General features: G+C 41.6%; 2 protein-coding genes across 2 annotated transcripts in view; one reads left to right on the top strand and one right to left on the bottom strand.

The window, feature by feature from the left end:
* Positions 1-207: 207 nt before the first annotated feature.
* LOC109239409 (pathogenesis-related genes transcriptional activator PTI6-like) lies at positions 208-1,474 on the bottom strand. Its single transcript, XM_019405976.1, has one exon. The coding sequence runs from the start codon at positions 1,251-1,253 to the stop codon at positions 357-359; it is 897 nt and encodes a 298-aa protein (XP_019261521.1). The 5' UTR covers positions 1,254-1,474; the 3' UTR covers positions 208-356.
* A 13,717-nt stretch (positions 1,475-15,191) lies between these two features.
* The window catches only part of LOC109239421 (histone deacetylase 19), a 7,248-nt gene continuing 7,105 nt past the window's right edge, over positions 15,192-15,334 (top strand). Inside the window, exon 1 of the mRNA XM_019405987.1 lies at positions 15,192-15,294. The gene's annotated coding sequence lies outside the window, so the exon portion shown is untranslated. The remainder of the gene's footprint in view (positions 15,295-15,334) is intronic.

The raw sequence follows: 15,334 nt of genomic DNA, 5'->3' as shown, positions 1-15,334 counted from the left end.
AATTTATAACTATCGATAAATTTAATAAATGTCATTATTCAAAACAAAAAAGGAAACAAAATAAGCAAACAAAAGGGAACATATAAAAATACCACAAAATTCTTAAATAACTTAGGATAGTTGCATGGCCTCACGCCTACTTTTGACACGATCGACGAAGACTAGACATTAAATTACTTTACACGATTAACGAAGACAAAAACCATAGATTAATTGAACCAAATCATACTTATGCACCAAGAATTTCCACTAAAAACTTTCCTTACATGTTAAACATGTCCGTCAAAAAATCTAATCACTTACCCAAAAAACAATATTTACTTTCTACTCTCACTTCCATTATTTCTTCATGGCCATCAACAACAATGATCTTCCAAGAAATCATTTACATCCCACGTACATGACTCCAAATCTTCATCCAAAATTCCATTTCCATCTAAAAAATCCACATTTGGAAAATCGATATCATCGCAAAATACTGGCAAAACATCATCCATTAATGGAGAAGGAGACCTGAAATCGAAAAAATCCTTAAGAAAACACTGATCCATTAATGGCAAATTATCATCTAACAAAATCCCATTTTGATCATTTCGCATAGCAAATTCCATTCTTTTCCGATCATCCTTCATCTCTTCATTGGTAGCTATTTTAGTAGCAGTAACACCAACATTATTGTCATTGTGCCTCAAAACAGAGGTAGGAGAACAAAGATTTTCAGACTCCCCTGTAGAATCATAATCCGACACTGAAGTGATCACACTTTCTTTCTTCACTGGCGGCTTCATAAAATTAGTCAAAGCATCAGGACCGCGTATTTGAATAGCAGCTTGATCATAAACCATAGCAGCTTCTTCAGCAGTTTCAAAAGTGCCTAACCAAATTCGAGTCTTTTTCACGGGATCTCGAATCTCTGCTGCCCATTTTCCCCATGGCCTCTGCCTAACCCCACGAAATTTCTTAACATTTTCGTTTGTCTTCACATCCATCATCTTTTTCTTCTTTTCACTCAAATTTGATGGTTTTTTCACATCTCCATGCGACACTTTCTTTTCAAGCCTTATCTCCGTAACATATTTTTTGACTCTTTTTCTCTCTTTATCATCAAAATCATCATCACTTGAAGAATCAGTAGCATCACAATCAGTATAACAAATCCGAACAACTTTTGGAGTCAACTTATTCTCATGCTTAGTATTGATAGACTTGTGGACTACACACTTCTTGATACTTTGTGAAAATTTTCCTTCCATTTTTTTAACATGGAGAGTGAGAAAGAAAAGAGTGATTTATATGATAAAAATTAAGGGGGTGGATGAAAAAATGGAAAGAGAGAGAGACAGAGGAAGTTGGAGAAGAGAGAAATTAAAGGAAGAACAAGTCTTGAAGGAGGAGAAAGTGTAACAGTAACTGATGATGAAATGAATTAAAGAGGGAGAGGTTTAACGACTAGTCAATGAAACCAAAGTGTGTGTGTGTGAGAGAGAGAGAGAGATAGAGAGGGAAATGGAACAGAATCAAGAGATATATAGGAGGAAGAAAAGGAGGAGGATACCATTTTTTGAGTCCTTTAGTCAAATAATAACTATACTATTATGCCGATATTTTCTCTCCCTTTTGGAATTTTCTTGCTTTGTTATTTTTATTAATTAGTTTCACTAAATTTATCATTAACTAATAAGTAACGTAATTTTCTTGAGATTTTCGGATGGTCCTTTTCAGAAAAAGATTAAAATATGAATGCTTTAATTAACTTGAGATAAGGATGTTTTTTGGAGTTGATTTTCTTGTAAACTAATTTGGAATTATCCAACCAAAATAAAGTCACATGTTAATGATAGTAAGAAAGAAATTAATTGCAGTATTTGAAATGGAAAAAATATGAGTTGTTAAGACAAGTTACTCCCTCTAGTCCATAATAAGTAATTTTTTTGTCTTTGGCACATCCCTTAGAGCTTGTTTGGAAAGCCATCATGGAAATGGATTTGGGTGTAATTGGATGTAATTACACAGTTTGACATGTTTGTTTGGCCAAGTAATTACTTGGTCAGCATGGAATTTGGTGTAATTAAAGGGGTGTAGTTACACTATCCAATTCTCAAGAGGAGGTGAGAATTGATGGTAATTACACTGTGTAATTACAAAGTTACTTTTTAGTTTCTTTCCTTTTTGTTTTTATTTTAATTTATTTTCTTTATAAATTTTTATTTCTATTATTTTAATTTTTAATTTTATTTTTACTTTTAAATTTCTTTTGAAATTTTAAATATATATATTTTTTACATTATTTATCTTTTATTTCTCTATCTTTACTACTTGTAATTCCACGTAATTGCTTATATTTTATTTTTTATTTATTTTATTATTTTATATTTTGAAACTACACCTCCTAATATTAAAAATAATGAGTCATTAACAAACTTGACATATAATGAGTGATGCAATTAAAGTGGAATTTCTTTGTTGAATGTGGTTATAAACTTATCATGTTTTAATCTTAAGTTGCAGTGGAACTTACTATTATTATGATGGAATTTGACATATGTTAAACTATTTTTTTTAATATTAAAATTGTGTTATATTCATGGTTCCAATTTACTTGTTTTAGTAGTATTGGCTCACATTGCATGTTGTTTATTTTTTAGTTAGAATTGATAGATTAGTTTTGTCAAATATTTGAACAATAATATGATTTTATATTTATAAATATTAATTTATTTTATCAAACATGAATTCCATGATGTTCTTACAAAACGTATATTTTTAATTTTTGTAAATATCTAAACTAAATATTATTAATTTAAAAAGATATATAAATTATTTTTACAATATTAGTTATAAATATATGATTACTAAATTAATGTATATTCACGAAAAAATACATCTTTAAATACCAAATATAATATCATTTATACTTACCAAAATTTACAGGCATATATTTATTATGTTAACTTTTAAGTTTTGATAATTACTTAATTCAAAATTTAATCTAACTGTGCAATTACACTTGTGCAACCAAACCGTAAACTTCTAATTACACTATGACAAACAAACAGATCGTCGTAGTTACACAATTGTGTAATTATTAGGTTGTGTAATTACACCAATTCCAATTATAGGGTGACTTTCCAAACAAACTCTTAAGAAAATACTAATTCCTAGAAAGAAATAAGTATTTTGACTGAATTACCCTTCAGTAACATTTGCATATTTGTTAACTTGACACATTGGAATATGTAAATAAGGATAAATTTAAAAAACTAAAGGTAATTCACTCTTTATCATGTAAAAATGACATTTATTTTGTACCAAAATAAGAAGGCCAAAAAATTATATATTATGGACCGGAGGGAGTAAGGAAGAATATGAAGTATCATTATATTCGAATTTAGATAAATATTCAATAATATTTTTTTCCTTTTTTACAAATGAAAGGCGGTTAAAACGAATCGCCGCATGGGAGTGTGGGCCTTTGCTAAATGACCTATCGAGTATCGCCTACCGCTCCTTGCCCAGCAAGTCTCTTTTGCTCTTTTGACTGTCCCTACTGTGATATCATTAAAAATAATTTTTTATTTAAGAAAAATAATACTTTTCAGGGTTTTTTTTGTACCAAAATAATCTTCCACTGCATCAATAATGAAGTACACCTTGCTATTACAAAATACAAATATTACACCAAACATTATTAATTATAAAAAGTTTAATTCACCATAGTTTGAACCTTATTACCTGGTGTAGGATTTATGCTGATGTTTGAGGGTTCTCATCCTCCAATTTTGCTTCTTTTTTTTTGTGCCGTAAGTATCTCAATTGGTAAATAAAATATTTTACTTACCTAAAAATATTTAACTTATACTTGTTTGAATCAAAAGTAAGTTAATACTTTTTAAGCAAATCAATCAGTATAGATGAAGGAGTAAATCGTAGTGGAAGATAGTAAACTCTAGGATGATCTTGAATATTGGATCATATAACAACCAGATGAACAAAATTCAGAGAAAATGATAAACTTCTATTAGATAAGAGAGACAATGTTAGAGAGAGAGAGAGAGAGAGAGAAAGAGAACTTGTATTTCTTATAATCTCCGAGTGTTCCCCCCTTTACCAAGCTTAAATCCCCTTTATATAATAGAGGATCCTTACTTAAATACAAAAAGGCAAAGAATAAAGTACATATTGTAGAGCGGCTGGCGTTGTCATGGAGTCGTCCCTCTTGTTGCTCATAGGTCGCTCTGCTAACCGGGCTCACGCACACTCGGTCGGTCGTGCTATCTTAAAGAACGTGGTTGGTCAAATTCGACCCTATACAGTTAGTCCCTTCGCTCGTCGGGGTCGCAGCGAATGCGTCCTCGATGGGCGGAATCGATTCCTGCTTTTTCGGGAGAGTTTGACTTTGTCAATGACTTGTGACGTGACAAGCGGGGGACAGTAATCATGATTGTCAGATCGTTGAAGCGAAACGCCTTTCCTCGTGTGACATCAGCATTCATATGCGTAATCATTGTGCGTGTTCTCGAGGCAAGGGGATCAGAAGCTTTTGGCGCCTGGTTTCTCGTGCCGATTCGACGTCCGCTTCTTCGAATCTGGCGCCAGCCAGCCCTATAAATAGGGGAAGGGTTCAACTTGATTCGAACTTTGGTCATTTGCAAGAGAATTTCAGACCTCCAGTACATATTTTCTCATTCCGGTGTGTTTCCCCTTGATCGAAACCCTCTTTTCTCTTTATTCTTTTGTTGGGTTGCGCTTAACTCTTCCCTTCTTTGAAAACCATGCATCAACCCTGCCAATCTGACGAGAGGCTCCCGGCGGCTGCTCCTGCGAATGTGCTGCCATCTTCTGATGGTGGAGAAGTGGGGGAGGAAGACGTCAGTCCTCTCACCGTGGAGGCATTGTTGCCAAAACATATATCATCCCGGAGTGATTTTAGCAAAGATTCCCCCGTTCCAACTCCAGAGTTTTTGGAGTCGTTACAGAACCACTTGGATGACCTCCGCACGAAGTACGGCATACCTGCCTACGTAGAGATGGTTCCGGCGGGAAGGGATCATGTGGACGTTCATCGGCCAGGATATTGTGCTTTTATGAATATTCCTTCTCGATCGGTTATAACCTCCCTCTTTTTCCATTGGCGGAGGAGTTTTGTCGGTTCTACAATGTGTGTCCGGCTCAACTTACGCCGTACACTCTGAAGGTGCTTCGGCTGCTGACCAAGTACGCGGAGTTGGCCGGATGCGAAGTCACGGTTCATCATCTCCTTCATTTATTCAATGCCTGCTATCCGAGGGGATCCATGGTGCACCTGAGAGGCCGTGGTACGAAAGGGTTAGTGGTCAAAACCGACGACGAGCGAGTCGTGGGTTTTGGCGCAAATATTATTTTATTAGGACCGAGCACATGGTCTCCAATCCCGCAGGGTTCCCAGAGAGGTGGAACTCGAGACGTAAGTATTTATAGTTTGTCAGCTTATGTGTTACTTGTGACTGTTACCATCCTGACCGTTATATTGCAGTATGGCTCACCCGCCCCGGCTTGTTGCCAACCTCAGGGGATGGGTTAAGGGCTTGCTTCCTTACGCGGAAGAGACATGCACTTGGCCTGCCTTGCTGCAGCGTTACGGCCCCAAAGTCTCGTCAGGGAGATTGTCGATTTTTGTTTTGTGAATTCTGCAACTTTGCTTACTCATTTTTATGGCGACAGGTCGAGGTGCTTCTAGGAAGAGGGCGCCTATTCCCACTCTACATCGATTTGACGTTGCCTCGTCCGTTCACGATATACTAGTTGAGCCTGTCCGAGAGGATCCTTCTCCAGCTCCTTTACAGGGGGCCACGTCTACGGCTATGGTTAGGTGGGAGTCGGCATCGCTGGTACCGACTGTGCAACCCGTGGACGGACCCTCTGACGAAGGAGAGCCGTCAGACAGAAAACGGAGAAGGCTTGAGAAGGGTAAGGGAGTGGCCACCGAGGCCGAGGGAAGTAACATGCCCCAGCCAACGTGCAGACCATTCATGGCCGACGCTATTCGATCTGGGAGGTTGGCTCGTCAGAGGGATGCTGCTCCCGGAGCTAGTTTTGCACCTGCCGTCGAGGGGGGATCGTCGACCAACGCCGAGGGACCAGGCGGGGAAACAGGTCGGACTCCGACGTCTCTTAGGAGGATATCGACGAGTTTTTGGGTGGCCTTACCCACGTGGAGATAACGTCGGATGGGTCCGAACGCCGCATTACTATTCCGGCGGCTTATAACTTGCTGTTAAACAGCGAACGGGCTGCTTCGGCCCTTACCCTGCTGTGTGCCGCCCCTGAGAGCAAGGCGCTCAGTACCGTGGAGGATGCAGAGCTATCACGGAAGATTTCTGGCATGGCTTTGCAGGTAATTCTTTATTCCCTTTTGTACTTCTGTGTGTTGTAAGATTGATTCGAGGTGTGCTTACTTCTGCTTCTCTTTACTCTTGTTTTGGAGGTGGAGAGGGGGCGCCGTGAGCAGAAACGGACGACCCTTTACAAGAAGATGCTGAGGAAGTATCGAAGGTATCGCTCTAAGCACAGAGCGGTAGTTGAACGGGGGCAGTCCCAGTTGGAGCGTATGGGGGCCGAGCTGGAGAAGGCGGATGGCGAGCTGATGAAGGCCGTATCCCGCAACAGCGAGTTGGAGGAGCTTCTTAGAACGAAAGATGATGAGCTTGAGCTGAGCCGCGGGGTGGCAGCGGAGAACGTTGACCTGCAGCGGAGGGTGGCGGAATTAACCGCCAAGCTCGATGCTAGGATGACGGGGAGTAATGGACTTTCTCAGCCTTCCTCATCTCGTCCTTCGCCTGGTCTATGCGTCGTAATGCGCATGAGATGTGGGTATTTGTGGAGGCCAGGCTCGATGTATATAAGGAGCTCTATGGCGCAGGCCGGGCGACGGAGGAGGAGGTTCGGGCGCGACGAGACGAGGCTCGTGCTGCTCGTGAGGCCTTCGGTTATTACCATGACTCTCCTGAGGGGAGGGGCCTGCTTCTGAAGACGTCAACTGGCTCGAATCCAGCTCCTGGTATAATGACGTTTACTTCTCCGGGGTGACGGGCAGTAGTGAACTTGTATAGTGTATTTTTTCGATTGTATAGCGTGTTGGAGCTTGTCCATAGGGACGGATGTAAATATATTTTTTTTGTAATATAGATTTTGTTTTTACTGCTTTGTCCATTTGGTGTTTTCCCCTTTATTTTGTAATGTGATGTTTAACCTCCGTAGGGATTGTTCTTATCGTTCATCGGAGGGTCGTGCTGTGACTGTTGTCGAAGCAGTATCCGTCGACATTCGAACGAGGTTGATCCGATGTCGATGGCCTTGGCCATTAATATGTTGCTTCGACTGTCGTCGAAATGGTATCCGTCGAAGTTCGAACGAGGTCGAACCGATGTCGATGGCCTTGGCCATTATGTTGTTGCTTCGACTGTCGTCGAAGCGTTATTCGTTGAAGTTCGAACGAGGTCGAACCGATGTCGATGGCCTTGGCCATTATGTTGTTGCTTCGACTGTCGTCGAAGTGTTATTCGTCGAAGTTCGAACGAGGTCGAACCGATGTCGATGGCCTTGGCCATTAATATGTTATTTCGACTGTCGTCGAAGCGTTATTCGTCGAAGTTCGAACGAAGTCGAACCGATGTCGATGGCCTTTGCCATTAATATGTTACTTCGACTATCGTCGAAGCGTTATTCGTCGAGATGGAAATTCCCATTCATTCATTGGAGATTTCTGTTCATACAGTGGAGATTTCTGTGCATACAATGGAGAATTTTGTTCATTCAATGGAGATTTCTGTACATACAATGGAGAATATTGTTCATTCAATGGAGATTTCTGTACATACAGTGGAGAATATTGTTCATTCAATGGAGATTTCTGTACATACAGTGGAGAATATTGTGCCTATACTGGAGAGTAACGTCCCTATGATGGAGAGTAACTAGTGTAGTCCCTTCACTATATTAGTCCATGGCTCGTGTCGATTGGCCGATATGGTGAATCTACGCTCCTGTTCCACCGGGTATCCCCTTTGCCGCCTCGTTAAAAACCTTCCCGAGAAAACCCAATTGGGACAAAACTCGGGTCAGGGAAAAAGAGTACGACTCAGGAGATGCCTTTAAGAAGTGGAAGTATTTGAGGTGGGCGACGTTCCAATTGTTTTGGAGCGGTTTTCCTTCCATCGTTTCTAGTTGGAATGCCCCTTTGTTCGCCGCTGCGATGATTTTGTATGGTCCGTCCCAATTGGTTCCCAATTTCCCTTCTTTTTCGGATCTCTTGATGCTAGTGTTTTGGCTTTGAGGACATAGTCGCCAACTTTGAGCGACCTTACTTTGGCTTTCTTGTTGTAGTATCTTTCCGCTTGCTGTTTCTGGGCTATCATCCTTATGTGAGCCATGTCTCTTCGTTCTTCGGACTTGTCCAGGTCTTGTAACCTGCTTTTATCGTTATCCACCCCACTAGTATGGGAATACCTCAGGCTTGGCTCTCCGATCTCGACGGGTATGACTGCGTCGGTCCCGTAGACCAGTGAATATGGTGTTTCTCCCGTGCTGGATTTGGGCATAGTCAGATAGGCCCATAATACTTCTGGTAATAATTTGGGCCATGACCCTTTAGCGTCTTCAAGCTTCTTTTTTAATATGTTCAATATTGTTTTGTTGGAAGACTCGGCTTGGCCGTTGGCGGCGGGATGATACGGAGTGGAGAGTATCCGTTTGATGTGCCATTTCTCGAGGAATTCTGTTGTTTTTCTTCCGATGAATTGGGGTCCATTGTCACAGCTGATTTCTTTAGGGATGCCGAAGCGGCAAATGATATTTTCCATATAAAGGCGATGACTTCTTGCTCGCGTATTTGTGTATACGCACCTGCTTCTACCCATTTAGAAAAATAGTCAGTCAAAACTAGCAGAAAGCATACCTTTCCTCGTCCTGTCGGTAGAGGGCCGATTATGTCCATTCCCCACTTTTATGAAGGGCCATGGCAAGGTGACAGAATGGAGGAGTTCCCCTGCCTAGTGTATCATGGGGGCATATTTTTGGCACTGCTCGCATCTTCGAACATAATCTGCCGCTTCTTTCTTCATGGTAGGCCAATAATATCCGGCGCGGATGAGGCATCGAACAAGGGCGCGGTTTCCTGTGTGGGCGCCACAATGGCCTTTGTGCACCTCCTATAATACTTGCCTTGTTTGATGCGGCCCGAGGCATTTGGCGAGGGGACCTCCGAATGTTCTTTTGTAGAGATCGTTATTGATCAGGCTGTATCGGGCAGCCTGTACCCGGAGTTTCTTGGCTTCTTTTTTGTCATGTGGAAGCGTTCCCTCCTGCAGGTAGGATACAAACTGGTTGCGCCAGTCCCAAGTCAGGTTTAAAGAGAATACCTCGACATGGTCGATGGCCGAATGGAGGAGAGTCACCACATTTTCTTTGTTGATATTCTTGGTGGCTGCGGCTAGTTTAGCTAGGCTATCTGCCTCAACGTTTTGTGCCTTGGGAATTTGTTTGAAGCGACATTCATCGAACTCGTGCATCAGCTTGCGGATTTCTAACTGGTATTTTTGTAGCTGTTGTTCTTTGATTTGATAAGTTCCGGTGACTTGATTTACGACAAGTTGGGAGTCGCAGTGGAGGATGAGCCGACGGGCCCCGTATTTGATAGCTATCTTCATGCCTTTGTTTTTGCGGACCAAGACGGCGCTGACAGCGACTTCGGATACTGCCAGATACACAAGTAGGCACTCGCCTGGGTCTGCTTTGACGAGCAGGGGTGGCGAAGATAGGTATGCTTTTAGTTTCTTCAGGGCCTCGATGTATTCCTCGTTCCATTGTAGTCCATGGTCCTTCTTCAGTACACTGAAGAATTTATGGCATCTGTCCGAGGACCGCGAGATAAACCTGGATAAGGCGGCTATTCGCCCCGTTAATTTCTGTACCTGTTTCTTGTTGTGCAGTACCTCGGGTATTGTGTCTATAGCCTTAATTTGATCTGGGTTGACTTCGATGCCTCGCTGCGATACGAGGAAACCTAGAAATTTCCCGGAGGCCACGCCGAAGGCGTATTTTTCTGGGTTCAGCTTCATCCCATACTGCCTCAGTATCTCGAAGGCCTACTTTAAATGGTTGATATGGTCTTCCTTCTTAAACGACTTCACTAGCATGTCGTCGATATAGACCTCCATTGTTTTACCGAGTTGTTCCTTGAACATCTTGGTGACCAACCTTTGATATGTTGCACCCGCGTTTTTCAGCCCGAAGGGCATCACCTTGTAGCAGTACATCCCTTGATGGGTGATGAAAGTTATCTTTTCTTGCTCTTTTTCGGCCATTAAGATTTGGTTATAGCAAGAGTAGGCGTCCAAGAAACTTAACAGCTCGTGCCCTACTGTCGCATCGATCAGCTGGTCGATATGGGGCAACGGGAAAGAGTCTTTTGGGCACGCCTTGTTTAGGTCGGTGAAGTCTACGCACATTCTCCATTTCCTATTTTTCTTTTTAACCATGACCACGTTGGCGACCCGTTGGGGGTACTTTGATTCCCTGATGGAACCATTGGCTAGTAGTTTATCTACCTCTTCACTGACTGCTCGTTTATTGCGGCGTTGAATTTCCTTCTTACCTGCCTCACGGGCGGGTAAAGTGGGTCGATGTTCAGCTTGTGAGTGGTGATGTCTCTTGGGATCCCCGGCATATCTGAATGAGAGAAGGCAAATAAATCTGCATGGTTAGTTAAGAATTCATGGTACTTACCTGGGTCGGAGAGATTGTGTCCGATGTAGGCTTTCTTCGAGCTGTCGGTACTGTCCAGTTGGATAGGGTCGAGATTCTCGACTGTCGCCTTGCAGGCTTCTACGACATCCGGGTCCCTGATAGCGTCTGTCGTCGGGCTGATTTTGGTTCCCGACATGGCTGATTGCTATGCTTCCGCGCTTGCTCCTTTCAGTTGTTTTGTATGTGCGCAATCTTGGACAATTCGGTAACATTCCTGGGCGGTACGTGGCTCACCTCGAATGCTGAATATTCCCCATGGGGTGGGAAATTTGATTACTTGATAGAGGCTCGAAGGGATGGCGCGCATGTCATGTACCCAGGGACGTCCCATGATGACGTTGTAGGCTGTTTCCTGGTTCATGATGTGGAACGTGGTTTCCAGCGTGACTCCGCCTGCCAGGACGGGCAGTGATATCTCTCCTGAGGTTCTTTCTACTGCATTGTTAAACCCCGTTCGCGTTATGCAACGCGGTATTATCTTATCTTCGAGCCTCATTTGCATGAGGACTCTTGGGTGGATAATACACGCGCCGCTTCCGTCGTCTACCATGATTTTTTTCACATCGGTATCAGCAATGCGTAAAGTTATAACTAAAGCATTATAATGAGGGAAAGACAAACCGTCGGCATCAGACTTATCAAAGGTGATACCATCTTCGAAGTCATCATATCGTTCGTGAGCGATCGTGCGTTTCAACTTGTGTGTGGTAGTGAACTTTACATGGTTGATTGCCGAGTCGTCGCCGCCACCGACGATCATCTGTATGGTGCGTGCCGGAGAAGGTGGTTTCGGTGGTCCTTGGGATTGATCGCGTCCTCTGGCGAAATTAGTCCTTCCTTTATCGTTGAGTAGCTCCTTCAGGTATCCTTGGTTCAGCATTCTGACCCCCTCCTACCGTAGGCCTATGCAATCTTCGGTTTTATGTCCTCTTTCCTGATGGAATTCGCATAGGACGTTCGACCTTCTTGCACTGGGGTCTGACTTTATTTTTTGTGGCCACTGCACCTTCGTGCCCAGCTTTTCCAGTGCATACACTATTTCTGAAGGGGAGACACAAAAGTTATGAGCGGATAATAATGAGGGCATACCTCTTTCATTTTGAAGCGGGGCGGCATGTCGCTGTACGACATCTGGGTGTCTTGGAGGAGGCGGGTTAGGAGTTCTGACGTAAGGCTGGTGCCTTTCTCTGTTGAAGTGTGGAAGTGGTTCCCGTCGCCCGTCGTTGCTTCGGTCCCTCCTTACTTCTGATTGTACGGACGTTAGTCGTTGGGTCGGGCCGTTAAGGTCGTCTTCATCCGCTCTGACTTCGGCGCAATAGGCATTGTGGATCTCTTCCCACGTGGTGGGGGGATATTTCATGAGCCGATTGAGCAGCTTTTTGGTTGCTTTGGATCCGTCTCTGTTCAGCCCGTTTTGGAAAGCTGCCACCGCCATTCCCTCCGATACGTTCGGCAGTCCCATTCTTACCCTGTTGAATCATGCCAGGAAGTCCCTGAGTCCTCACCCGCTGTTTGCCTGATGGCGAAGATGTCGTTGACCCTAGCTTCGGCTTTCTTTGCTCCTGCATGGGCGGTGGCGAACTTGTCCACCATCTCTTCGAACGTTGATATCGATCTGGCCGGCAATTGAGAGTACCATGTGACTGCTCCCCCCGTCAGAGTCTCCCCAAACTTTTTCAGCAACATAGATGGCACCTGTTCTTTCGATAGGTCATTGCCTTTTACGGCGGTCACGTAATGAATCAGGTGATCTTCTGGATCTGTGGTCCCGTCGTATATTTTCAAGTATGGTGGCATCTTGAAGGTTTTGGGGATTGGGTGAGGAGCAACTCCCTCATTATATGGTTGCTCGACGAATCTCCCCATATCGCATTTTGGCAGTAGTTTAGGGGCGCCAGGTATCTTGTCTACCCTCTCCTGGTGCTCCTTCATTTGATCATGAAGTGCTTTATTCTCGTTCTCCATCTCCTCCATTTTCTTAAGGATGGCTGTGAGCGCATCGTTGCTTGTATTGGAGTCAGTGTGGGCGTTACCTGTTCGTGCAACGCTGGGCTCTCCGATGGTGGTGGTGATTTCTGCCACCGATGGATCTGTGACATTTCCCTGAGGTGGTTTCTCGAGTATGCTACTTAGAGTGTTTGTCAACCATTCCTCCAGTAGCTTTTTGACTACTGGGGGCGTTTCCTTTGCTGCAGATGTAGAAGTTCCTCTTTCATGCAAAATCGTTAGATCTTCAAGTGAGGAGGGTGAGATCTCCCCCTCCGGTATGTTACTTCGTATTATATTCGCGGTATTTTCTCTGCATGCTTCGTTGAGTGGGCATATGAGGTTGGTTGAGACGTCTGCTATCATCTTCAACCTTGACTCTTTGTCTGCCATTTGTTAGTTTCTATGAGATCTGAAGAACAGCGATGGTTGTTTCTGGTATCCTAGATGTAAACTATGGTTTCTACTACCGAAATCCCCGGCAACGGCGCCAAATTGTTTGACTCAAAAGTGGTTTAATACTTTTTAAGCAAATCAATCAATGTAGATGAAGGGGTAAATCGTAGTGGAAGATAATAAACTCTAGGATGATCTTGAATATAGAATCAGATAACAATGAGATAAACAAAGTTGATGAGAGAAAATGATAAACTTCTGTTAGATAAGAGAGACAATGTTAGAAAGAGAGAGAGAAGAGAGAGATTGTATTTTCAATAATCTGAATCTCTTTTTACAAGGCTCAGACCCTCTTTATATAATAGAGGATCCTTACTCGAATACAAAAAGGCAAAGAATAAAGTAAATATTGTGGAGTGGCCGACGTGGTCGTGGAGACGTCCCTCTTGTTGCTCATAGGCCGCTCTTCTAACCGGACTTACGCACACTTGGTCGGTCGTGCTATCTTGAAGAACGTAGTTGGTCAAATTCGACCCTATACACTATTAATCCAGTAATTCTACTTCACTCATTCATCTACAATTTCATAATCAAATTAACGAGTTCCCACGCCTTTTTGATTTAGGAAGCAGCTTACTAGTATATTAAAAGTCCATAATTCATATCTCAGCTCAAAAGTTATTTCATCAAATATTTTTTCTTAAAGCAAGAGATTAGTCTTAGGCGAAATCTATTTAGAAGCTATTTCCACTCCATTATTAATTGTTGCTATTTCAGGGGCAACCCGAAATAAGAGAAAAACTAACACATCATCAAAATCTCATCACCAACAAAAAGATGGGAAAAAATAAAGGAAAGAAAAAAATAAAATAAGCAAGAAAAACTCATTGTACCTCAGATAAGAGTCGCACGCCTATGAAATGAAGAGGCAAAATAGAAATCGCTTCTAGGAATATAATAAAGGAAAACGTGAGTTTATATTTTCAAAATTAAGGATTTACCCTTAGTCGTACATGAGACTTTTACTTGTAATATACTATCAAATTTGATGAGGTACTTTCCATTTAGTCTGTTTCAAAATAAATGACACATTTGTAAATTTGGAAATAATTCAACTTTAAACTATTTATTTTACCCATTTGACCCTTAATGAGAAACTTTTATAATAAAAAAATATCATGGCCCCACAAAACTTTTACCCCTTAAGCTTTTAAAACCACAAGTTTCAAAATTCTTTTTTTTTTCTTAAACTCCGTGTCGGATCAAATTACCTCATCTAAATTAAACGGAGAGAGTAATTAAAGTTAATGTATCCATTTTTTTTTACAGTAAAAGTACAGTTACCATTTAGACAAAATAAAGACAAATTTGCATCTAGATTGTATGCTTGTAGATCATTTTTTTCCTTTTTTTTTTTTTTTTTTTTTTTGTATTTCACTCTTCCAAATAAAATGGGGGAAAACATTATAGCGAAACACCTAGGATGAGTTTAACATATTTTTCCCTTTTCTGCATAATTAATTTTGTTGATTCCCAGGAAGAAAGTCTTAAAAGAATAAGTGTAACCTACTGAAGTCAACAACAATTTAGGTAAGGATATAAGTATAACACAATAACGCAAGATTCATATAGACATACTATAACTATGTCTAAACTTTAAAGTGTAGTTATTATTACACTTACATGAAATTCACCAAAAATAATTTTAGTTTAAACTAATGAATTCTACAGCCAGTATAGAAATAAACGCGAGATTTAGACGATTTCTAATATTAGAATTAGAATGCGTTGGCGCCAAAAAAGATAGGAATAACTCCCGGAAATTTATATAACTAACTCCAATTTATTTGAAACTGAAACGGTGTTAATTGATTATCATTTGAAAAAAATATAAACTAATTTTTATCATTTAAATAGCCTTGATTGAGAAAATAAAATTAACACTATCAGTACACAACTTTGAAAAAATATAAACTAATTTTCCCTTAATTTTGCATTTTAGGAACACAATATATCACTTTATTGCATTATTAGCCCCTTTTCATTTCTTTGAAAATACATATTCACATCTGGCTTTACACAACAATAGCGATCTCTAGAGTGGCCGCACCTTCTCCTTTTCACTTCCAGGTTCGCTCTTCTTCTCCACACCCCCCCCCCCGTTCCCCGT

Source organism: Nicotiana attenuata, unplaced genomic scaffold, assembly GCF_001879085.1.
Source record: "Nicotiana attenuata strain UT unplaced genomic scaffold, NIATTr2, whole genome shotgun sequence".
Lineage (NCBI taxonomy): Eukaryota > Viridiplantae > Streptophyta > Magnoliopsida > Solanales > Solanaceae > Nicotiana > Nicotiana attenuata.
Note: the sequence above shows the minus strand (reverse complement) of the source record. Positions and strands in the feature narration are given on the sequence as shown.